Source organism: Danio rerio, chromosome 4, assembly GCF_052040795.2.
Source record: "Danio rerio strain M-AB ecotype USA chromosome 4, GRCz13ab, whole genome shotgun sequence".
Classification (NCBI taxonomy): domain Eukaryota; kingdom Metazoa; phylum Chordata; class Actinopteri; order Cypriniformes; family Danionidae; genus Danio; species Danio rerio.
Window position 1 is genome coordinate 73588259 of NC_141024.2, and position 23242 is coordinate 73611500.

General features: G+C 46.4%; 2 protein-coding genes across 8 annotated transcripts in view; both read right to left on the minus strand.

Annotated features, from left to right (window-relative positions):
- Positions 1 to 13183, minus strand: part of slco1e1 (solute carrier organic anion transporter family, member 1E1) — a 40936-nt gene extending 27753 nt beyond the window's left edge. The window contains exons 1-4 of one of the 2 annotated variants that reach the window (XM_087249957.1): positions 12924 to 13183; positions 12756 to 12828; positions 3971 to 4073; positions 3721 to 3862 (exon numbers count right to left, since the gene is read on the minus strand). In XM_087249957.1, the coding sequence (XP_087106083.1) occupies positions 3721 to 3862; positions 3971 to 4069 (241 nt within the window). In that variant the 5' untranslated portion in view covers positions 4070 to 4073; positions 12756 to 12828; positions 12924 to 13183. The remainder of the gene's footprint in view (positions 1 to 3720; positions 3863 to 3970; positions 4074 to 12755; positions 12829 to 12923) is intronic. The other variant, XM_087249958.1, reaches the window with a different exon arrangement.
- A 7342-nt stretch (positions 13184 to 20525) lies between these two features.
- Positions 20526 to 23242, minus strand: part of slco1d1 (solute carrier organic anion transporter family, member 1D1) — a 790174-nt gene continuing 787457 nt past the window's right edge. For all 6 annotated transcript variants that reach the window (XR_015481795.2, XR_015481796.2, XM_087246101.1 and 3 more), the window contains one exon: positions 20526 to 21858. Coding sequence is in view for 4 of the 6 variants with exons in the window: in XM_087246101.1 (XP_087102227.1) it covers positions 21642 to 21858 (217 nt within the window). In the remaining 2 variants the exon portion in view is untranslated. The remainder of the gene's footprint in view (positions 21859 to 23242) is intronic.

Genomic DNA, 23242 nt, shown 5'->3' on the forward strand with positions numbered 1-23242 from the left:
CATCTCACGGCAGTTGGTAGTGGCTAATTCGTATGAATTCGTACGATCTGATTCGTACAATTTAGTACTATTTGCTCATCATCCAATGACGGTTAGGGTTAGGGGTGGGGTTTGGGTGCCACGCCTCCTTTTTAAAATCGTACATTTTCGTACGAATTAGCCACTAAACTGACAAAACGTAAATTACTTATGTTTCCTCGTGAGATCAGTCCCCATAAAGTTAGCTGTACAAGTGTGCGTACTTGTTTATGTGGTTTACGAGGACACACAGATAGTATACGAACATGTTTATGGCTTAGTTGTACTCTATTAAGGGGTTTACGAGGACACAACTTGTGTCCTCATATTCAGAACACTTAAAAATCATACGTAAGAGGGTGTTTTGACATTCAGACTTTTGACGTTCAAAAATGAATGAAAATAGGGTTTTGTTGATATCACAGCTCTGTGCACCTTGTATATCTTACATTATGGGGACCAAACATCCCAACAAGTATAGCACGATCTTTAAATTTGACCATGTGGGGTAATTTGTGGTGACCACGAAAAATAAAACGATTCATAAATCAAACAGAAGTGTCTTGAAAATGTAACAATGCAGATTGTGTTATGTGAGGCTTGGGTTTAGGGGTAGGTGGACAGAATCAAACTACAGTATAAAATCTTTAAAGCTTCGGGAAGTCCAACGCCATCTCATGGCAGTTGGTAACTTTTTTGATTTAGTGGCTAATTCGTATGAATTCGTACGATCTAATTCGTACAATTTAGTACGATTTGCTCATCACCCAATGACGGTGGGGGTTAGGGGTGGGGTTTGGGTGCCACGCCTCCTTTTTAAAATTGTACATTTTCGTACGAATTAGCCACTAAACTGACAAAACGTAAAATACTTATGTTTCCTCGTGAGATCAGTCCCCATAAAGTTAGCTGTACAAGTGTGCGTACTTGTTTATGTGGTTTACGAAGACACACAGATAGTATACGAACATGTTTATGGCTTAGTTGTACTCTATTAAGGGGGTTTACGAGGACACAACTAGTGTCCTCATATTCAGAACACTTAAAAATCATACATAAGAGGGTGTTTTGACATTCAGACCTTTGACGTTCAAAAATGAATGAAAATAGGGCTTTGTTGATATCACAGCTCTGTGCACCTTGTATATCTTACATTATGGGGACCAAACATCCCAACAAGTATAGCACGATCTTTAAATTTGACCATGTGGGGACATTTTTGGTCACCATGAAAAATAAAAAGATTCATAAATCGCACGGAAGTAAGTGTCTTGAAAATGTAACAATGCATATTGTGTAATGTGAGGCTTGGATTTAGGGGTAGGGGGACAGAATCAAACTACAGTATAAAAATCATTAAAGCTTCGGGAAGTCCAACGCCATCTCACGGCAGTTGGTAGTGGCTAATTCGTATAAATTCGTACGATCTGATTCGTACAATTTAGTACGATTTGCTCATCACCCAATGACGGTGGGGGTTAGGGGTGGGGTTTGGGTGCCACGCCTCCTTTTTAAAATCGTACATTTTCGTACGAATTAGCCACTAAACTGACAAAACGTAAAATACTTATGTTTCCTCGTGAGATCAGGCTGGAAAGTCCCCATAAAGTTAGCTGTACAAGTGTGCGTACTTTATGTGGTTTACGAGGACACACAGATAGTATACGAACATGTTTATGGCTTAGTTGCACTCTATTAAGGGGGTTTACGAGGACACAACTAGTGTCCTCATATTCAGAACACTTAAAAATCATACGTAAGAGGGTGTTTTGACATTCAGACCTTTGACATTCATAAATGAATGAAAATAGGGTTTTGTTGATATCACAGCTCTGTGCACCTTGTATATCTTACATTATGGGGACCAAACGTCCCAACAAGTATAGCACGATCTTTAAATTTGACCATGTGGGGACATTTGTGGTCACCTTGAAAAATAAAACGATTCATAAATCACACGGAAGTAAGTGTCTTGAAAATGTAACAATGCAGATTGTGTTATGTGAGGCTTGGGTTTAGGGGTAGGGGGACAGAATCAAACTACAGTATAAAATCTTTAAAGTTTCGGGAAGTCCAACGCCATCTCACGGCAGTTGGTAGTGGCTAATTCGTATGAATTCGTACGATCTGATTCGTACAATTTAGTACTATTTGCTCATCATCCAATGACGGTTAGGGTTAGGGGTGGGGTTTGGGTGCCACGCCTCCTTTTTAAAATCGTACATTTTCGTACGAATTAGCCACTAAACTGACAAAACGTAAAATACTTATGTTTCCTCGTGAGATCAGCCCCCATAAAGTTAGCTGTACAAGTGTGCGTACTTGTTTATGTGGTTTACGAGGACACACAGATAGTATACGAACATGTTTATGGCTTAGTTGTACTCTATTAAGGGGTTTACGAGGACACAACTTGTGTCCTCATATTCAGAACGCTTAAAAATCATACATAAGAGGGTGTTTTGACATTCAGACCTTTGACGTTCAAAAATGAATGAAAATAGGGCTTTGTTGATATCACAGCTCTGTGCACCTTGTATATCTTACATTATGGGGACCAAACATCCCAACAAGTATAGCACGATCTTTAAATTTGACCATGTGGGGACATTTTTGGTCACCATGAAAAATAAAAAGATTCATAAATCGCACGGAAGTAAGTGTCTTGAAAATGTAACAATGCAGATTGTGTTATGCAAGGCTTGGGTTTAGGGGTAGGGGGACAGAATCAAACTACAGTATAAAAATCATTAAAGCTTCGGGAAGTCCAACGCCATCTCACGGCAGTTGGTAGTGGCTAATTCGTATGAATTCGTACGATCTGATTCGTACAATTTAGTACGAGTTGCTCATCATCCAATGACGGTTGGGGTTAGGGGCGGGGTTTGGGTGCCACGCCTCCTTTTTAAAATCGTACATTTTCGTACGAATTAGCCACTAAACTGACAAATAGTAAAATACTTATGTTTCCTCGTGAGATCAGTCCCCATAAAGTTAGCTGTACAAGTGTGCGTACTTGTTTATGTGGTTTACGAAGACACACAGATAGTATATGAACATGTTTATGGCTTAGTTGTACTCTATTAAGGGGTTTACGAGGACACAACTTGTGTCCTCATATTCAGAACACTTAAAAATCATACGTAACAGGGTATTTTGACATTCAGACTTTCGACATTCAAAATTTGCAACAGGTTTCCAGTGAGGTTTTGGTTTAGGGTCCAAACTCGTTCCTGGAGCGTTGGTGTCCTGCAGTATTTTGCTCCAACTTGCCTACAAGGATGTTTCTAGAAAGCCTAGTAAGAGCTTGATTAGCTAGCCCAGGTGTGTCTGATTGGGGTTGGAACTAAACGTTGCAGGACACCGGCCCTCCAGGACCGAGTTTGGACATGCCTGGTGTAGGGTTAGAGCAGGGGTGGGCAATCTCGGTCCTGGAGGGCCAGTGTCCTGCACAGTTTAGCTCCAACCCTATTCCAACAGACCTCCCTATAGAGTTCAAGTAATCTTGAAGACACTGATTAGTTTGTTCAGGTTTGTTTGACTAGTGTTGGAACAAAACTCTGCAGGGACACCGGCCCTCGAGGATCAAGTTTGTCCATCCCTGGGTTAGAGTAAGGCCAAATAATAAGTGTTTTTACAATATAAAGTCCTCATGAACCATATATACAAGTGTGTGTGTTTTTTCCGTTTTACAATAGATACCCATTTCAAAACTTCCATCAACGAGGCCCACGGCAGAGCTGGAAAGGTCAAATCTCCTCTCAATCTGAGTGATGGCGCTCTTCATGTAGGTCCCGCACAGAGTTTTGGAGAAGTAGGCGAAGGAAAGCGCCCCAATGAAAATCTTTAAGAAGGGTCACAATGGACAAAGATAAATACTGTAGACGGTGCCTAAACAATGGTGTCTAACCTTACAATGAGCCCACAGAGATGGTAAACGCACAGCAGGTACCTTTAAGCTGGAGCAGCGGGGCTCCTCTGGGGCCTCTGGACTGCACAGCTCTTGTTGGCTGGTCGGCTTACCGTTATCTTCAATTGTTGGCTCCGACATCTTGCTGTCACAATGTTATCAAAAAATTACAGTTTGGTCAAGCTTTGCCTTATCAAATTGCAATCGGCATTTTCTGCAGTTCAGTTAATTTACGAATTGGCTATATTATTATTAGATTTCCTTATCTCTCTGAGATAAACATGTTTTATGCACAGCCACCTTTGTGTATTTTGTCCACAAAATATGGCCTGTAACCTTCAGGACCAGTTTCTGGTGAGATATAAGGTTTTCCCCTCATGATTATAGTAAAAGGGTGGGACGCACCAAGCCAACGCCAAACAACTAGCGCAGATAAAAAAACTGACTGGTCTCCTTTGGACCAAAAGGTGTGCATGAACACACTGAATGAAAGGCAACTGTAACAAGAGCGTTCATTTTGTATCTTCATGAGATGATTTGTCCCCACCGTGTGGATCTGTACCCACCGATGTCACGGTTTATGATGCATGCACTCTTTCTGTCATGTCACGTGGGATTGTTTTGTATTCTTTTATGTACTGCTGTTGTGTGTTGTGATCATGTGACTCACTAACTAGGATCATGTGGTCTGTCTTCATATTTAAGAAGCGTCATAACGTGCTTGATTGTCAGTTCGTTACTTTTGTTTAAGGTTTTTCTGTGTGTCTTGTCAGGACCCCCGTTTATCTGGTTTGCTCTTGGACTCTTGGTTTACCCGATTCTGCTACTGCCCTTCCTCCCGACGCTGGATGTTTACATTGTTACACGCTGAACTTTCCTGACTTATTCCATTAGAATTTGACTTGCAGTTGAATCTATCTACCTAGCGTGTTTTCCTGAACGTGACAACCGAGGTACAGATGTTCCGCAAAGAAAAACCGTAATCGAAGCATTTAGAACCATTACCACAGTAATTGTGCCTCACCACAGGGGAATTTGCTCAAGCAAATATGTCTGGTAATCTAACAATCCTTATTGTTTGCAAACATTTGAGAATTGTAACGAAATCTACTAAAATTGTTTACTTGGGTGTGTCACTTCAGTTTTTGTGCTCACACTCTGATTCATCCAATCAGAGTTCTGCCTTCAGTCGACAACCAACCCTGAGTATATATTCGGAATCTGGCCAACTCAATTTAACAAGAGATGACATTTGGAACAAACCAAAAACAGCCCGACTGAAAAAACGAGCTTAAACCAGCCTAGGCTGGTTGGCTGGTTTTAGCTGGTTGACCAGGCTGGTTTTAGAGGGGTTTTGGCCACTTTCAGGCTGTTTTTCAGCCTGGTCTTAGCTGGTCAGGCTTGGAGATGACCAGCTAAAACCAGCTTGACCAGCCTAGCCAAGCTGGGAGCCCAGCCAAAACCAGCTATGTCCAGCTTAAACTAGGCTGGTCAAGCTGGTTTTAGCTGGATTTAGCTGGTCATTTTCCATGCTGGAAATGGCTGGAAACCAGCCTGGAAATGGCCAAAACCCTTCTAAAACCAGGCTGGTCGACCAGCTAGGAGAACCTTTCCAGAAGTGGCCAGCCAACCAAAATTTGCCAAGAGGTCAGGCACAACTCAAGACAAAAGACACCACAACAACATCCACAGAACTGTAGGCCTCACTTAAAGTGTGTTCATGACTTCACCATAAGAAAAAGACTGGGGGAAAAGGGTTTGCTTGGTCAATGCCGCTGCTGAGCAAACAGAACATAAAGGATCATCTTGGATTTGCCGGCAAACATCCTGATCAGGGAAGGCCAACCCTGTTCCTGGAGAGCCTCCTTCCTGTAGATTTCAGTTGCTACCCATATCAAACACACCTGAACCAATTAATTAGGACCTGAACACCACATGATAATTACAGGCAGGTGTGTTTGATATGGGTTGCAACTGAAATCTGCAGGAAGGTGGCTCTCCAGGGACAGGGTGGGCCGCCCCTGATCTTGATGATCCCCAAGACTTTTGGGAAAATACTCTTGTGGACTGACAAGACAAAAGTTAAACTTATGTGTGGCGTAAAAGTAAACGCACTTCATAAAAATAATACCATGCCATCAGGTACATGGTAATAGTGGTACTGCAATGATCTGGAGCCATTTTTCTGCTTCAGGACCTGTAAGATTTGCTGTGATAACATGGAACCATGAATTCAGCTGTGTACCAAAATACTCTGTTAGTGACCTCAACCTGAGGCGAACTTGGGTTCCCCTTCGGGGGGAACTTCAGCACTATAAGTGGATTTGATTGTAAAATCCACGCATTGGGAGGTTCGGTTCAGAAGCTACTCGTCTGAAAGAGTATTGAACGGGCCAATTAAGAATGAATTGGCAGCGCAAGCCTGCGCAGGTGAGCGGCATAAGCAATCAACTGAGTATATAAGCTCACCTGGCGCAGCAGACGCTATCCTTTTCGCTTCAGAGACTTTCTGATCGAGTCGATGAGGGTTCCTCCTGCTGTGACCAGCGATTCTGAGCGAACGAGAGCATTCTCCCGGTCCAGAGTGTGTACACGCAGTGGCAGACGGTCGAGCTGGGTTTCTCCCTTGCCTGGCGTTCTTTGGGTCCGGTCCTCCAGAGCGGTGCGTATAAAGTTGCAAACTTCACAGAAAGAGCAACACAGTCGTGCAGCACGTCCTTATCAGGACGGCGCTCCGACTGTGCGTTTCTGGATGCGGTGGTTTCCTGTCCTCGGATGATGGGCGCGGGCACTGCGTTGCATGTCTGGGGGTCCAGCATGTTAATGCGCTGCTCGCGGGCAGTTCATGTCGTCATTGCGATGCCATGACTGTTGCGCAAGATCGCGGTTAGCCTTTGCAAAAGGGCGAACCACCCCAGTTGTCCCCTGCTCTGCAGCGGGCACTCGGGCAGATCTGAGGGTTTCAGCGAGAGATAATCCGTCGCCCACGGGCCCGCGGACCTCCCGCTCCTCTAAGCGCTCCATCCAAGCTTCGGGCGGGGGAAGCGATCCGTCTAACAGATGGTAGCCCTTACGCCCGATGACACCGGAGACCAGATGTCCACCGCGGCATCGGAGGGTGGGCTTTCATTGTCCGATGATGATCCAGACCCGCTCGCCCCCTTCGGGCTGGTGAGCGCTGTCACTACGGATCCTGAAACGGACATGTTAGCCGTGCTTTCCCGGGCTGCTTCGGCCGTGGGTTGGAGATGGTTTATCCCCCAGCTCCGCGGCCGGACCGACTAGAGGGGCGTTCCCTTCTTCCCGGAGGTGCACAGTAGGCTCACGCGGTCTTGTAAAGCACTTTTTTCTGCTCGTGCTGCGTGTTCCTCCACCCTAACCACTCTTGACGGTGAAACAGCCAGGGGGTATGTGGCGATTCCTCAGGTTGAGTGCGCGATGGCGGTAAATCCGCGCGGCGCCTCTTCTTGGCGGGTTCGCCTCGTCTCCCATCCAAAGCCTGTAAGTTATCTACCTCCCTCGGAGCTAGAGCTTACATAGCTGCGGGCCAGGCTGCTTCCGCCTTGCATGCGATAGCCACCTACCAGCGCTACCAAGCGCAGGCGCTGGCCGAGCTGCACGAGGGTGGGTCCAACCCAGGCTTACGAGCTTCGCACCGCCGCCGACTTAGCTCTTCGGACTACTGAGTCCGCTGCGTGTGCGTTGGGGAGGACGATGTCCACATTAGTGGTCCAGGAGCGCCACCCCTGGCTGATATGCGCAAAGTCGACAAAGTCTGCTTTCTTGACTTCCCCATATCTCCAGCCAGGTTCGGCGACACTGTCTGTGAATTCACCCAGGAATTCAAGGCGGTGAGAGAGCAGTTGGTGGGTGATGTCTTATCGGCGGTCCGTAGCCCGCTCCGCCCGCCGTGCCATTCATACCTGCTCCTCGCCGAAGGCGCCCGCCTACGAGAGCTGCTCCGCCCCCGCACACGACTAAGGCGAATCGAGCGCGTCGGGCACCTCGGAAGCAGGCAGCCCCCCTGCCCAGAACGCCGCTAAGTCCGGCAACGGACCGCGAAGCGCCCCTGGGACAGGCCATCTGGAGAAGAGGGAACTTGCTCTTTCCCCGCTGGAGGGCGGGGCCCCATTTCCAACGGCACTTTTTACTGCCATGAAAACATTATGAAAGGGCACTTTTCACTTCCCCAGATGTGACAGCCCGAAATCTGCCAGTCTGGGACGCTATGCTTTCTAGCTTGCAGATTCGGTGCGTTTCGCCAGTGGCTCACGAGCGCTGGGAGGACGGTCTCCTTTCTCCCACCCCTCGAGCCTCCCCTCCGGAGCTCGGGTTTGGAGTGAGAGCAAATATCTCACCTCCAGCTTTTCCGTGGGACCCGCGAGCTTCCCGGATCAGCACACCCACTCCGCGCTGCCCCACTGCTGGTACGTCAGCGATTGTAGCGATGAGTCCATTAGCGAGAGCTCTGCCTGCCTGGTTAGCGCGGGCCAGCTCTTCGCGGTGGCTCATACGCACAATCAGACTCGGCTATGCGATTCAGTTCGCGAAACGGCCCCCCAAGTCACGGGTGTGTATTCACCAGGGTCAGCCCCCTGTCCGCCCCTGTCTTGCGAGAGGAGATTGCTGTCCTCCTGGCGAAGGATGCAATCGAGCCGCTCCCTCCAGCCGAGATGGAGAGCGGGTTTTACAGCCCACGCTTCATCGTGCCCAAAAAGAGCGGTGGGTCACGGCCAATCCTAGATCTGCGCGTTTTGAACCGCTGCCTGCACAAGCTGCCGTTCAGAATGCTCACGCAGAAGCGCATCCTCCGGTGCGTTCGTCCTCTGGGTTGGTCTGCAGCATTAGACCTGATGGACGCGTATTTCCATGTCTCCACTCTTCCTCGCCACCGACAGTTTCTGCGGTTTGCGTTTGAAGGTCGAGCTTGGCAATACAAAGCCCTCCCCTTCGGGCTCTCTCTGTCTCCGCGGGTCCTCACCAAGCCCGCGGAGGGTGCCTCAGCGCCCCTTCGGCTCGCGGGCATCTGCATACTCAATTTCTTTACGACTGGCTGAATTGCCCTCTCTTTTGATTATGCACAGAGTTGATTATGCACAGAGACAAAGTGCTCTGGCACTTCCACCTGTGGGGGTTTCAGGTCAACCGAGAAAAGAGCAAACTCGCCCCCGTGCAGAGGATCTCTTCTCTCGGGCTGGAGCTGGACTCGGTCACCATGGCAGCGCGCCTCTCCGGAGAGCGCGCTCAGCTGATGCTGTACTGTCTGAGAGAGCTCGACAGTAAAATAGTGGTCCCACTGAAACAATTTCAGAGGCTCCTGGGGCATATGGCATCCGCAGCCGCTTCATGCCGCTCGGATTATTCTATATGAGACCACTTCAGCACTGGCTTCACGATCGAGTCCCCAGACGCGCATGGCACGCGCGCGCACACCGAGTCTCTGTTACTGCGCTGTGTCGCCGCGCCCTCAGCCCTTGGAGCGACCCCTCGTTCCTACAGGCCTGGGTGTCTCTAGAACAGGCGTCCAGTCTTGTTGTCGTTTCAGCAGACGCTTCCAACACGGGCTGGGGGGCTGTGCGTTGCGGGCATGCGGCTGCGGACCTGTGGAAAGGTACCCAGTTGCATTGGCATATCGCCTGGAGCTGTTGGCAGTGTTCCCCGCTCTCCACCGTTTTTTTCCGGTGTTGGAGCGGCAACACGTGCTGGTCAGGACGGACAGTACGGCGGCGGTGGCGTATATCAGCCGTATAGGGGGTATGCGCTCTCGCCGCATGTCTCAGCTCGCCCGCCGTCTGCTCCTCTGGAGTCATCCGCGGCTGAAATCGCTGCACGCCATTCATATTCAGGCAAGCTCAACCGTGCAGCCGATGCGCTCTCACGGCAGCCTTGCGTCCTGGAGAATGGAGACTCCACCCCGAGTCTGTTCAGCTGATATGGGCGCGATTCGGGGAAGCCCAGATCGATCTGTTGCTTCCCCCGAGATCGCTCATTGCCAGTTGTTCTTTCCCTGACCGAGTGCTCTCGGCACGGATGCACTGGCTTACAGCTGGCCTCGGGGCACGCGCAATACGCGTTTCCCCAGTGAGCCTGCTCGCGCAGTTACTGTGCATGGTCAGGGAGGACGAGGAACAGGTTGCTGGTTGCGCCCCTCTGGCTCAACCGGACCTGGATGTCAGAGCTCTCCCTCGCGATAGCCCTCCCCTGGCAGTCCCTTCGAGAGAGCACCTACTCTCTCAGGGACAGGGCACCACCTGGCACCCTCGCCGATCTTTGAAGAGATTTTTAGACGCGAGGAAGACTTAGGTAACCTCCGATTGCGGTGGCTAATACCGTCACTCGGGCTAGAGCCCCCTCCCCGAGCGCGCCTATGCCCTGACGTGAAGTCTATTCACTGAATGGTGTGTCTCTCGCTGAGAAGACCCCCGTAATTTGCCAGATCAGCGTTGTGCTTTCTTTACGCCGAGAGAAGTTGGAGAGCAGGCTGTCGCCCTCCACACTCAAGGTTACGTGGCTGCCATCTCCGCTCTCATAACGCGGTGGCTGGCAGCACCGTGGGAACGCATAACCTCATCATCCGGTTCCTCAGGGGCGTTAAGCGAATTAATTCTCCCCGCCCCCTCTCATGCCCTCTTAGGATCTCGCCCTCGCTACACAAGCCGCGTCAGATCCCTTCGATCCTCGACTCAGTATTTTCTGTCCCTGAAGACAGCTCTGCTGGTCGCGTTGATATCGATTAGAGGGTCGGGGACCCGGAGGCATTTTTCGGTCAGTGACTCGTGCCTGTAATTGGGCTGGCTTCTCTCACGTATGAGACCCCGCCCGCGATATGTGCCCAAGGTTCCTACCACTCCGTTTTAATTAACGAGGTAGTGAGCCTGCAAGCGCTGCCCTCGGAGGAGGCAGACCCAGCCCTTATTTATTGTCCAGTTCGCGTTTTGCGTATTATCCGGACCGCACTCAGAGTTTAGATCATCTGAGCAGCTCTTCGTCTGTTATAGCGGTCGGCAGCAGGGAAGTGCCGTACCGAAATAAGTTCCCACTAGATTGTGGATGCCTTTCTTTCACTATCAGAGCCGAGATGAGCCGCGTCCCCCGAGAGCGCGTGCGCACTCCACTCGGAGCTTCGCATCCTCTCGAGCGCGCGCACGCGGCGCCCCTCTAACAGACATCTGTAGAGCTGCGGGCTGGGTGACACCCAACACATTTGCAAGGTTTTACAATCTGCGAGTGGAGCCGGTTTCCTCAAGGGTATTAGGTAACCCTTGGTGATTGAGGAAACAATTCGGTAGGGTGTTGAAACACGCTTGCTGCGCCATTTTCCCTAACACGGAGATACGTGCGCCTTTTTATCTGTCAGTAAAGTTCCCCGTCAGGTGAGCCCTGCAGATTCCTCCGTGGCCCCCAGCACTGACTCAGCGGAGGAGTCACTTGCTGGCCCACTACGTTGTAGGTCTGCCCGCTGGTCAGCCCGCGTTTTGGGTAAAGGTGCCTGCTATGCGTGGTCCCCACTAGGCGATCCCATATGCTTATTCAGCCACGGTTAAGTCCCCCCCCCCTGGGCGGACCCGTGTCTTCCCTCCCCGCTAACCACTCTTTTGCTATGCGTACTCCCCCTTTTTAGGGCTAGTCCATATGTAAATTCTGCCATCTATCCCCCCTTGGGTAACGGATGGCCTCCGCAGCGTCCTCCCTATCGGGATTGCACGCTTCCCAACGTACTGTCGTATTTTCCTAGAATTATCTAGATGCTCACGACTTCCCAAAAAATATATATAAATCCATAAAACTTCTGTTGAAGTAGGGTAAATTAGGGCCAGGGACACGTTGGAGGACCGCGCCCCCCATGATGTGGGTGCGTCACGCTTGCTTGACTATCTCCTCATCGGGGGTGTTGGTAAGGTGCAGTCATTATGGCGCTTTCAATGGGCTCCCAATGCGTGGATTTTACAATCAAATCCACTTATAGTGCTGAAGTTCCCCCCGAAGGGGAACGTTCGAGGTTACTAAAGTAACCCTTCGTTCCCCGAGGAGGGGAACGGAAGCACTATACTCCGTCGCCATAATGACTGTCCCTTAGCTGTTGAAAGTCTCTTCAGCTTAAAAAGGATAGCGTCTGCTGCGCCAGGTGAGCTTATATACTCAGTTGATTGCTTATGCCGCTCACCTGCGCAGGCTTGCGCTGCCAATTCATTCTTAATTGGCCCGTTCAATACTCTTTCAGACGAGTAGCTTCTGAACCGAACCTCCCAATGCGTGGATTTTACAATCAAATCCACTTATAGTGCTTCCGTTCCCCTCCTCGGGGAACGAAGGGTTACTTTAGTAACCTCGAACGTTCTGCAGAAGGACAGTGAACCAAAGCACATTAACAAGTCCACTTCTGAATGGCTGAAGAAAAACAAAATGAAGACTTTGGAGTGGCCTAATCAAAGTCCTGACCTGAATCCGATTGAGATCCGATTGAGATTGAGAAGTTGTTGCTGCAACAACTGCAATCAAGTGGCCCAACTAGTTATTAGGTTTAGGCGGCAAACATGCAAAATAATATGACTAGTTAAGCTAAAAGTTAACCCTTAAAATCACACTTTGAGCTAAACGCTAGATTCTTTCAAAAATATTATGTACTGTCATCAAGGCAACGACAAAGACGTTAGTTATTAGACATGAGCTATTAAAACTATTATGTTTTAGAATCATGTCTCCATTAAACAGCACTTGGGGAACATTTGAAAAATACTAATACTGTTTGTCTTCAGCAGTATAAATACATGCTCAAATGATTCCTTTAGGTATTTTAGGCTTCACAAAAATGTAAAAATAAACTCACCTTATATGTGCTCTCAGAAAGACTGAAATCCCTCAATATGTGCAACGGTTTACCTTCTGTCCTCGTGCCCCATCTCCAGAAGAGCAGAAATAGAAAAACAATAACCGAAATTCAATAAATAAATGTAGAAGAACAAAAAAGGAAAAAGAAACAAAGAGAAAAACAAACCTCTTGAAACTAGAGAAAGCCTTTTTCACTGTGTTTTCGTGTCTCACACGTGATAATCCTCTCAGATTTAGTTGGGTTTAATTCTCTCCTCCCAGCCAGAAACCCTTCAAGCGGCTGTTTATCTCAGGCAGACCAAGTTATAGGGGCTTCTTCGAAGGAAACAAGGGGGCCGAGAGACATTCATGTGCCAAAGTGTGCAGTAAAAGACACGACCACATCGAGAATCCTCCCTCCCTCTCCCTCCTTAACGTTCGATGTTCAATCACACAAAAACCAGACACATTTTTATTCCAGCAACGTGCTGAAGCTTGAGGAACACACACACACACAGCATTTTTAAAGGGATCAAACAGCATTTATTTGCATAATACCAATTATATGTAAATAAAACACTGCTGGCAAACATTTACCACCAATTAAGACTCCGTAATTAATAATAACGATGAAATTGATAATGCATATTCACGAATATTAGCCGTGCGACATATAACAACACTCCTACAGCCTCCTCGCTCTTGTGTATAACTCCGCCCACATAGAGTAACTGCAGATCAATAGACTCTCAAATATTGCAGCTGTTGGACAACATCATGTACTTTTGAGGCTTCATTAGGCGAACGTGGCTGTTTAGATTGTAACTATGCAGTTTATTTATAAGCATAGTGCCTATTTTAAATATTTATAATAGATTCAGCGCGTTGGCGGCCATTAGCCTGTCAAACTGAGCAAAGACGGTTGATGTTCCACCACAAGATGTCAACCGAGAACGCATAATAAGTCTAACTAAATTAAACCACAGCTAATCAAATCATCATAAGACAGGTAAGTGACATTCTACGTCGATCTCTCTCTTTTGTATGTAGTAGTGCTGTATTCATACCATAGTACTTTGCTAGTGTTTGCTTGATTATTGTGATTTCCTGATTGCAACAGAGAAATACTGGGAAATTTCAGTAGACTGATGGCATTTCGTGCAGATCAGCCTTATAATCTTAAAATGGGAGATGTTTTGTCGTCACTTTAGACATCACGCTAGAGAATCATTCCAACACTAGCTCTAAAGTGACGCTTATGAATTAGTTATTGTTTCTGCTGTTCTGACATTAGCTGCAGATGTGAATGAATAGTGGAAGAAAGTAGTTCCTCATACAAAAGGATTGTTGAGACTCTCCCTTTTTTGTTTTCCTGCTTGAATATGGCGACGAACTGTTGTATAAATGCTATATCACACAAGTAGCAGTCCGATGTGGCTGTATATCCAGGGCCGGAGCAAGCTGAACTGCCGCTCTAGGTAGAGGACGATCACGCTGCCCTTAACCCCAATGTAAAAACGAAAGTGACCGGTTATGAAAATGCAGTGAGGTGTCGCGGACCTCTATTCTGCCGCCCTATACACGGATATAACTGAGGACGCGCGGGTGCTGAGGGAGGTGTTGTGAACGCCGCTCTCTCTATTCTGCCGCCCTATACGCAGATATAACTGAGGACGCGCGGGTGTCGCAGACCTGTATTCTGCCACCCTATGCGCGGATATAACTGAGGACGTGCGGGTGTCGCAGACCTCTTTTCTGCCACCCTATGTGCGGATATAACTGAGGACAAGCGGGTGCTGATGGAGGTGTCGCTGATGCCGCCCTCTCTATTCTTTCGCCTATGCGCGAATATAACTGAGGACCAGGTTGTAAGGGAGGTGTTGCGGACGCCACCCTCTCTATACTGCTGCCCTAGGTGGCCGCCTAGGTCGCCTCTATGGACGCGCCGGCCCTGTGTATATCATCACTGGTGGGACACTAAGGCACTCGGCCTGCAGCCGCCTATAGCATATGTTTTTTCTACTATGGAAGAAAAGGGTTAAACTTGTTACTTTGGGTTCTTGAGTACCTGCACTTTTTCTTCCTCACGGTAAAGTGCCCTTTTGTCCAGGAGGGTCGGTGTAATTTATTTTAAAGAATATATAATAAGAAAAAATTATATAATAATAAGATTTTTGACCAGTTTCTTTAGTTTAAATTGTGTTCCTGATGTAGCAGAGGCCAGCTAGTAAGTGCTGTGCAGGTAAACCTCACTCTGACCTCCAAAGGTGCTCTAGCGACGGATGCTAGAGGCTATGGTCTTTAACCCCCTTGGTAGAGCAACCGACTCCCATGCGGAAGGTCACCGGTTTGATACTAGCCCAGAGCGAGTTGGGTGGCGTAGGACAAGCGGGGTTACACTGACACCACACTTTAAAAACGAAAAAAAGTTGACAACTTAAAATTCCAAGGCAACTTACTGCGGATCTTTTTAGTAGACTGTTTAAATTTCGAGTACGTTTACATGGACACCAATAATCAGATTTTAATGCGATTAAGAGAATGTAAACAGCAATTTTTGATTAATTTAATCCGATTAAGGTTATACTCGAACTAAACAGAAACTGAATTAAGACATGTGGAGCATCTCGATTTTAGTTGGATTATTGAAGGGCAGTACAGATATGTAAAAACCAGACTTGTAGGACTTTTCGCTACATTTCGCGACAGGATAGTCTATACACACATGTACGGCTGTCTGACACTATTATCTGCACCTACCGAGTCCTACCATGAAATACAGAGGTTTTTTTTCTCCCATTCAGCGTGCGGTGTGAAATTCCTTTTAAACTACACTCTTCGCCGTTCCTCGCATTCAATATCTCGTTTGTCAGGGGAGGCAAGCATTAAATGAAAGTGTCGAACTGCAGTTAAAGTCGACACGTTAAAAATGAAACACTCGAAATTACATAAAACTCCGGCGGAAACGTGTATAGCACGGTGACGCAATGACGTTAATCGAATTATGTGTTATAACGTGTAAAACGAAATCATGAAAGGAACGTTCAAAACGCAACTCATGTAAACGCCTTAATCTTATTATTGTTGTAATTAGATTAAGGCAAATCATTTGATTACTGATGTTTATGTAAACGTAGGAGTTACTTAAAACAAAAACGTTCATATGTGTATGTCAATAATATGTCCAAAACACTTGGGTTTTGGATAAGAACAGCAGAAATGATCATTATATTTTTGTATACAGCCTCAGTTTTTAAGCACGTCAGTTTGACGTTGTACCCCAACATCGTGGAGACGTTACATTTTGTTTGGAAATGAAAATCGGGTTGACGCCAGAATCCAACGTGAGGCCGACGTCAGGTTCTAAAGTCAACCAAATATCAATGTCTAATGATGTTACAGCTTGACGTTGTTTGGATGTTACTACAATAACGTTTATCAGACGATTTGGTTGCCATACCTGATGAACAAAGGTCAATATTTGACGTCAATATAATGTTGGTTTAAGATGTTGGCACTACGTTGAATTTAGGTCACTTTCCAACAACCTAAAATCAACCAAATATCAACGTCTAATGATATTACAGCTTGACGTTGTGTAGACGTTACTACTATGACGTCTATCAGACGATTTTGGTTGCCATACTTGATGAATAAATATCAGTATTTGACGTCGATGTGACGTTGGTTTAAGATGTTGGCTCGACGTTGGATTTTGGTCACTTTCCAACACAACCTAAACATCAATGTCATTAACGTCGTTATTGGATGTCAAAATAACGCTGTCCGTAGACTCTGACTAGATATTGAATTTTGGCCACTACCTAAATCTAACTTAATATTAATGCCTTGTGACGTTGTGTGCCTGCTGGCTTTTTAGCATTTAGACACTATTGATGTTTACATATTTGTTTCTTCATTCTTTCATAATAGCAATTACAAATTTATATTACGTTCTATACATATTAAATAGGTCCGAGTTAGTGTGGTTTATAGCTGGAATGATCTGTAATAACCCTCAGCATGTGCTCAGTCACCCAAGCAGCTTTGCCCTCATTCAACTGAGGATTAAGATTTGACAAAGAACATTCCTGAACATTAATATGGGGGCGAATACAAACCTTTTTTTCACTGTTTGTGCGTTTTATACGCTTTAGCACATTTCCAGCGTCTTTCTTTCCTGTTTGTAGATGATCATCAACCATTTGGAGATTGTAGAGGTCAATCAAAATGGTAGCAGTTGAGTGTTGTTGACTTGAAGAATGATAACAATAACTGCACACGTTGCTTTTCACAAAAAGACACTGGACTTTGAATGCGACATGACTTGTTTGTAGCACTTTTATATAGTTATTTTTGCAAAACTATACATGTGAGTACACTTTAATTTGCCTGCTGCTTATTTATGAGGCGCCAGAGTGAACAAAAGTCAAGCAAACCCAGAGAGACTGAGTATGCTCGAGAGAGGCCGAATGTACGCGCAAGAGAGAGACTGAATGTACGTGCGAGGTAGACCGGATGGACGCGAGAGAGACCGAATGTACGCGTGAGAGACCATATGTACACGCACGTGAGACCGAATGTACGCGTGAATGTACCACTCTAGTGTCTACTCAGTCTATCTTGCGCGCCAATACTCGGTCTCTCTCGCGTCTACTCTGTCTCTCTTGCGTGCTAATACGCTAATACTCAGTCTTTCTCGCCTCTACTTGATCTCTCTCGCGTCTACTCGGTCTCTCTCGTGTGCCAATACTCGGTTTCTCTCACGCGCCAATCCTCTGTCTTTCTCGAGTTCATTTGGTCTCTCTCGCGCACCAATACTCGGTCTCTCTCGAGTTTACTCAATCTCTCTCGTGCACCAATACTCGGTCTCTCTATAGTTTACCCGGTCTATCTCGCGTGCCAATACTGGGTCTCTCTCGAGTTTACTAAGTCTCTATCGGGCACCAATATTCGGTCTCTCTCTAGTTTACCCGGTCTATCTCACGCGCCAATACTTGGTCTCTCTCCAGTTTACTCGGTCTATCTCGTGTGCCGATACTTGGCCTCTCTCACGTCAATACTCGGTCTCTGTCACGCGCCAATACTCGGTCTCTCTCACGCGCCAATACTTGGTCTCTCTCACGCGTCAATACTCGGTCTCTCACGCGTCAATACTCGGTCTCTCTCACGCGTCAATACTCGGTCTCTCTCACGCGCCATTACTCGGTCTCTCTCACGCGTCAATACTCGGTCTCTCTCACGCGCCATTACTCGGTCTCTCTCACGCGTCAATACTCGGTCTCTCTCACACGCCATTACTCTGTCTCTCATGTGTCAATACTCGGTCTCTCTCACGCGCCATTACTCGGTCTCTCTCACGCGTCAATACTCGGTCTCTCTCACGCGCCATTACTCGGTCTCTCTCACGCGCCAATACTCGGTCTCTCTCACGCGCCAATCCTCGGTCTCTCTCACGCGCCATTACTCAGTCTCTCATGCGTCAATACTCGGTCTCTCTCACGCGTCATTACTCGGTCTCTCATGCGTCAATACTCGGCCTCTCTCACGCATCAATACTCGGTCTCTCATGCGTCAATACTCGGTCTCTCTCACGCGCCAATCCTCGGTCTCTCTCACGCGCCATTACTCTGTCTCTCATGCGTCAATACTCGGCCTCTCTCACGCGTCAATACTCAGTCTCTCACGCGTCAATACTCAGTCTCTCACGCGTCAATACTCGGTCTCTCTCACGCGTCATTACTCGGTCTCTCATGCGCCAATCCTCGGTCTCTCTCACGCGCCATTACTCTGTCTCTCATGCGTCAATACTCGGTCTCTCTCACGCGCCAATACTCGGTCTCTCTCACGCGCCAATACTCGGTCTCTCATGCGTCAATACTCGGCCTCTCTCACGCGTCAATACTCGGTCTCTCATGCGTCAATACTCGGTCTCTCTCACGCGCCATTACTCGGTCTCTCATGCGCCAATACTCGGCCTCTCTCACGCGTCAATACTCTGTCTCTCATGCGTCAATACTCGGTCTCTCTCACGCGCCATTACTCGGTCTCTCATGCGCCAATCCTCGGTCTCTCTCACGCGCCATTACTCTGTCTCTCATGCGTCAATACTCGGTCTCTCTCACGCGCCATTACTCGGTCTCTCATGCGCCAATCCTCGGTCTCTCTCACGCGCCATTACTCGGTCTCTCATGCGTCAATACTCGGCCTCTCTCACGCGTCAATACTCTGTCTCTCATGCGTCAATACTCGGTCTCTCTCACGCGCCATTACTCGGTCTCTCATGCGCCAATCCTCGGTCTCTCTCACGCGCCATTACTCGGTCTCTCATGCGTCAATACTCGGCCTCTCTCACGCGTCAATACTCGGTCTCTCATGCGTCAATACTCGGTCTCTCTCACGCGCCAATAATCGGTCTCTCTCACGCGCCAATACTCGGTCTCTCTTGCACCAATACTCGGTCTCTCTCAAGCGCCAATAATCGGTCTCTCTCATGCGTCAATACTCGGTCTCTCTCAAGCGTCAATACTCAGTCTCTCTCACGCGCCAATACTCGGTCTCTCATGCGTCAATACTCGGTCTCTCTCACGCGCCATTACTCGGTCTCTCATGCGCCAATCCTCGGTCTCTCTCACGCGCCATTACTCGGTCTCTCATGCGCCAATACTCAGTCTCTCTCACGCGTCAATACTCGGTCTCTCTCACGCGCCATTACTCGGTCTCTCTCACGCGCCAATACTCGGTCTCTCTTGCACCAATACTCGGTCTCTCTCACGCGCCATTACTCGGTCTCTCATGCGCCATTACTCGGTCTTTCTCACACGCCAATACTCAGTCTCTCTCACGCGTCATTACTCTGTCTCTCATGCGTCAATACTCGGTCTTTCTCACGCGTCATTACTCGGTCTCTCATGCGTCAATCCTCGGTCTCTCACGCGCCAATACTCAGTCTCTCATGTGTCAATACTCGGTCTCTCTCACGCGTCATTACTCAGTCTCTCATGCGCCAATACTCGGTCTCTCTCACGCGGCATTACTCGGTCTCTCATGCGCCAATACTCGGTCTCTCTCACGCGTCATTACTCGGTCTCTCATGCGCCAATACTCGGTCTCTCATGCGCCAATACTCGGTCTCTCTCACGCGTCATTACTCGGTCTCTCATGTGTCAATACTCAGTCTCTCTTGCACCAATACTCAGTCTCTCTCACGCGCCATTACTCGGTCTCTCTCGTGCCATTACTCGGTCTCTCTCGCATCAATACTCTGTCTCTCATGCGTCAATACTCGGCCTCTCTCACGCGTCAATACTTGGTCTCTCTCACGCACCATCACTCAGTCTCTCTCGCGCCAATACTTGGTCTCTTGAGCATCAATACTCGGTCTCTCGAGCATCAATACTCGGTCTCTCTCACGCGCCAATACTCTGTCTCTCTTGCGTCTACTCGGTCTCTTTCACGCGCCAATACTCGGCCCCTCTCACGAGCCAATACTCGGCCCCTGTCACGCACCAATATCTCTCTAGTGTACATTCGGTCTCTCTCAAGCGTCTCTCTGCGTTCGCTTGACTTTTGTCCCCTCTGGCGCCTCATACTTATGTATGCTGTTGAAAAGTGGTCCAGGGTGTGGTTTGGAACTTGTGCTCGAAAATATTTCCGAAATCTATTCTTATTTTACAAATATGCGCAAACTGTTTGCGAATGCAAATGACAAAAAGCATCAGAAGGGGTACTTGGAGCGACAATATGTGACGAATCGGGACAGAAAATGACTGAGAACGCCCTGCAAAAATGATTGTACAACATGTTGTGCTTTATTTACAGCTTCACATGTAAAATTTGATTCCATCCAGAAATTCACTATGTTTTACAAAACAGTGCAACATATATATATAAAAATAGACATGACGATAAACGTGACCATGATTTATATTATGACCTGCCACTATAACAGTGATTCTACGTAACAATGTACTGTATGTTTTCTTTGCGTATAATACTTTCTTACTAGTTTAAGTGTAGTCGTTGGTTGTCGTCGGTTGTGTAAGGATTATTACACATAAATGTATTAGACCTAGGAAAGAAGTGAAGGTGAGTGTGAGCCTACTGTCCTGTAGAAAATCTAGCAATCTAATACTATTTTCAATAAATGTACAAATTAACACAATTTCATAACCATGAACTTTGATATGGGAGTTCTCGAACACTCTATATCTTTGGTTTATTACAAACATTTCCCAGTTGGGGAAAGAAATACACACAGTTGAAGTCAGAATTATTCACCCCCTTTGAATTTTTGTTTTCTTTTTTAAATATTTCCCAAATGATGTTGAACCGATTCAGGAAATGTTCACAGTATGTCTGATAATATTTTTTCTTCCGGATAAAGTCTTATTGGTTTTATTTCAGCTAGATTAAAGGCAGTTATTACATTTTTTAACACCATTTTAAGGTCAGTATTTTAGCCGCTTCAAGCTATATTTGTTTTCCATAGTCGGAACAAACCATCGTTATACAATAACTTGCCTAATTACCCTGCCTAATTAACCTAATTAAGCCTTTGAATGTTCCCATTTGAGAAAAAAAATAAACAGGGGGGCTAATAATTCTGACTTCAACTCAATATTAACCAGAACAGAACGGTTTCCACCCTTCATTTTTGACCATTAAAACAGTAAAAACTCAACTGACTCAACTTAAAATTGTGAGGCAACTTCAACACACGATTTAAGTTGAGTCAACTCAAAAAGTTGGAGTTTCCTTCCAATTTTAAGTTGGGTCAACTTCACAGTGTACTTTTCGATGGTTTCCAGAGTATCGTTGGACATTAAAACCCATGCAATTTCTATATAAACATTAGAATACTACAATGTTTTCTAGTGTTTGGTTTGTTTCTGCCTGCAGGACTTCAGATGGTGGTCTCCTGGTCTGGGTTTTCGCATTTTACGATCGCCGAAGACGCATTTCCATTGGTGGTCGATACACCACAGCTGTCCTGCTCTGGAGCTTTTAACTGGTCCTTTAGCGCTTGCTTCTTTTCTCGATGAGACAGTCTGTTGTAGAGAAGTCCAAACAGCAGGTAGGATGAGCTGTACAGGGCGTAAATTAACCCCAAGAAAGCATTCCTGAAAGACAAAAACGGTGCTTCCATGACATGGAAAGACAACGGTTGTGTGGTTTTGGCTACAGTGTGCTTGTATGACATGACATCATGGAGCTACTGTGACAGAATGAAAGGAGAAATGTTGGCGATGGGTGTCTTTTGTTGTTGTTCTTTAGGCTTTCTGATTGCATTATGGGACCTTGATCTCCGCTCTGACAACTTTGGTTGACTTTTATTGATATTTAGTGACTTTTATTGATATTTAATGAAACACTCCAGTTTACAAGTCACCTAGAGTTAAACAGCTAAGTTTGAACTTTTTTTAATCCATTCAGCTGATCACTGGGTCGGGCAGGAGCACTTTTAGCTTAGCTTAGCATAAATACTTGAATCGGATTAGACCACTAGCATCTCACTCAAAACTTTCGAGAGTTAATTGAAACTTTTGAGCAAGATGCTAACGGTCTAATCTGATTCAATGACTTATGCTAAGCTAAGCTAAGCTAAAAGTGCTCCCAAAAGACACAGGAAATAAAAATACGCAAATTTTACACATTTTAAAAATGTTTTGAATTCATTCAGACAATCTGGGTCTTGCGAAAGCACTTTTAGCTTAGCTTAGCTTAGCATAAATACTTGAATTGGATAAGACCTTTAGCAGTTCACTCAAAAATTTCAAAAATAATTTAAATAATTTACATATAATTTTCGATAAAACTTCGATATACGGAGAAGTCACTCTTTGGTCATTTTTGAGCGAGATGTTAATAATCCAATCCGATTCAATGATCTATGCTAAGCTAAGCTAAGCTAAAAGTGCTCCAGCAGACCCAGAAAATGGAAATAAGCCAATTTTGCAAGTCACCCAGAGTTAAACAGCTGAGATTTTACAGTTTTAGATATATATTGCGCCGATCTTCGGGTCTGGCGGGAGCACTTTTAGCTTAGCTTAGCATAATTCATTGAATCAGATTAGACCATTAGCATCTCACAAAAAAAAAACATTTAAAGAATTTTTATACATTTTCTGATACAAATTCGATAGACAGAAGAGTCACTTTGGTCACTTTTGAGCGAGATGCTAATGGTCTAATCCGATTCAATGATTTATGCTAAGCTAAGCGACTATGACAGAATAAAAGGAGAAATGTTGGCGATGGGTGTCTTTTGTTGTTGTTCTTTAGGCTTTCTGATTGCATTATGGGACCTTGATCTTTTGACTTTTATTGATATTTAGTGACTTTTATTGATATTTAATGAAACACTCCAGTTTACAAGTCACCTAGAGTTAAACAGCTAAGTTTTACCTTTTTTTAATCCATTCAGCTGATCACTGGGTCTGGCGGGAGCACTTTTAGCTTAGCTTAGCATAAATAGTTAAATCGGATTAGACCACTAGCATCTCA